This window comes from Ovis canadensis, chromosome X, assembly GCF_042477335.2.
Source record: "Ovis canadensis isolate MfBH-ARS-UI-01 breed Bighorn chromosome X, ARS-UI_OviCan_v2, whole genome shotgun sequence".
Lineage (NCBI taxonomy): Eukaryota > Metazoa > Chordata > Mammalia > Artiodactyla > Bovidae > Ovis > Ovis canadensis.
Window position 1 is genome coordinate 58345358 of NC_091727.1, and position 1693 is coordinate 58347050.

A 1693-nucleotide genomic window follows, 5' to 3' on the forward strand; every position below is an offset into this window, starting at 1 on the left:
GTTATTTCTAGCTCAAGTAAGCAAGCAGAGTCGTTCATATGCTCAAACTTGGAATCTTGATTACTACCATATCAGCTGGCTTGCAAACAAGAAGTCAACCATATTAAGAATGTTTTAAGTGAACAACTTGCAAACCCCACGGATGGATAAACCCTCAGAATGCATTAACAACCATAGCAACTGCACAGGCTATTCTTCTGAAATGAGATCTCTCAAAGCAGTATAGTTCAAAATAAAAGATTTTAATTAAAATGGGCATAGGTAAAATTTTCCCACCAATTTGCGTGGTTCAAGCATTTAGTGACCTTTTCCACTTGAAAAAGTGAAATAGAAAATGGGATACCATGTTTCATTAATTACAGAGCCTTCAACTCAGGAGACAGTATCTCTGCTGACCAGAGCCAGTTGACAGGGAAATGAATTTGCTGCTCCAGTCTCCTGGTCTGTGTCTTCTGTTCCTTGATTCAACCTTAGGAACCTTTCATTTCACTTTTGGTTTTGTCACTTTTGCCTGTGGGGGTTTGGGCCTGCTGACCCTGCCCACTTGAAGAGGCAGCCTGCTGTTCTGCTTTCTGCTTTAACACTATCCAATCAAATGCATAGTCATGTTGGTAATTCAGGGTCCTGAAAAGAATGCGGAAGAGCTGCCTCAGGTACGTGTAATCCGGGGCTTCCTCAAAGGACAGCCCGCGACAATGCTTTAAGTACATGGCAAATTCTACAGGAAATCCCTTACATAAAACATCAACAGGTGTGGTCATCTTCATTTCACTAATCTTTTCACATTTTTGCTTCATTGTTGCACCCTTTAGTCCTTGCCATGGCAGGCTGGCTCTGTTAAAATACATCAAAACATATCCTAATGATTCCATGTCATCTCGGCGACTCAGTTCAATACCATGATGGGCACTGAGGCTAGCATAGGAAGGCGTGCCAGTAAGACTTTTACCGGATCTGTAGGGTATGTGTTGCCCTGTCTTCTTGTCTCTGTACCTCTTGGCCAAACCAAAATCAATAAGGAATAACTTCTTCCACTGCTGCCCAGTACCCATCAGGAAGTTATCTGGTTTAATGTCTCTGTGTATAAGATTCTGGGTATGCACATACTCGATTCTACTGATCATCTGATCAGCTAACATAAGTACAGTTTTCATTGTAAACTTTCTTGAACAGAAATTGAAGAGATCTTCAAGGCTGGGTCCCAGAAGATCCATGACTAGCACATTATAGTCCGTTTCCTGACCATACCACCGTATCTGGGGGATGCCAACCCCACCTTGAAGGATATTATAGAGTTCCTTCTCGTATAACAACCGGGGCTGCCTCGCATTCTGTGATTCTAATTTTACTGCCACTTCCTCGTGGTTGGTGAGGTCTATCGCCAAATAAACGTGCCCAAAAGAGCCACACCCGATCTCCCGTACCAGTTTATATCTCCCTCCGACAAGGAAATCGGCCTCGGGTCCACTGCTGCTCGCCATCCTGAGAGACAAAGATGGGGGTGGGTTAAGCTCCGACACCTCTAAGGGGATGATGGACGCGTCTAAGGGGACGATGGACGCCCCTAAGACTCGTCCACGGAGCAAGGCTGTGAAGGCAGGCAGGAAACAGAAAACGCTGGCTGTTTCTCAGCGTTACAGGGCCCAGAATCGGCCAAGGGGAATCTGACCACCGCTACTGTCAGGTTTCTTTT

At 44.9% G+C, this 1693-nt stretch overlaps 1 protein-coding gene across 1 annotated transcript; it reads right to left on the reverse strand.

The window, feature by feature from the left end:
- Positions 1-470: 470 nt before the first annotated feature.
- On the reverse strand, positions 471-1481 carry LOC138931051 (casein kinase I). Its single transcript, XM_070291739.1, has one exon. The coding sequence runs from the start codon at positions 1479-1481 to the stop codon at positions 471-473; it is 1011 nt and encodes a 336-aa protein (XP_070147840.1).
- Between the last annotated feature and the right edge of the window lie 212 nt (positions 1482-1693).

Bases quoted from the DNA above. Each gene is read 5' to 3' on its own strand.
- LOC138931051 (XM_070291739.1), bottom strand. From the start codon at position 1,481: ATGGCGAGCAGCAGTGGACCCGAGGCCGATTTCCTTGTCGGAGGGAGA.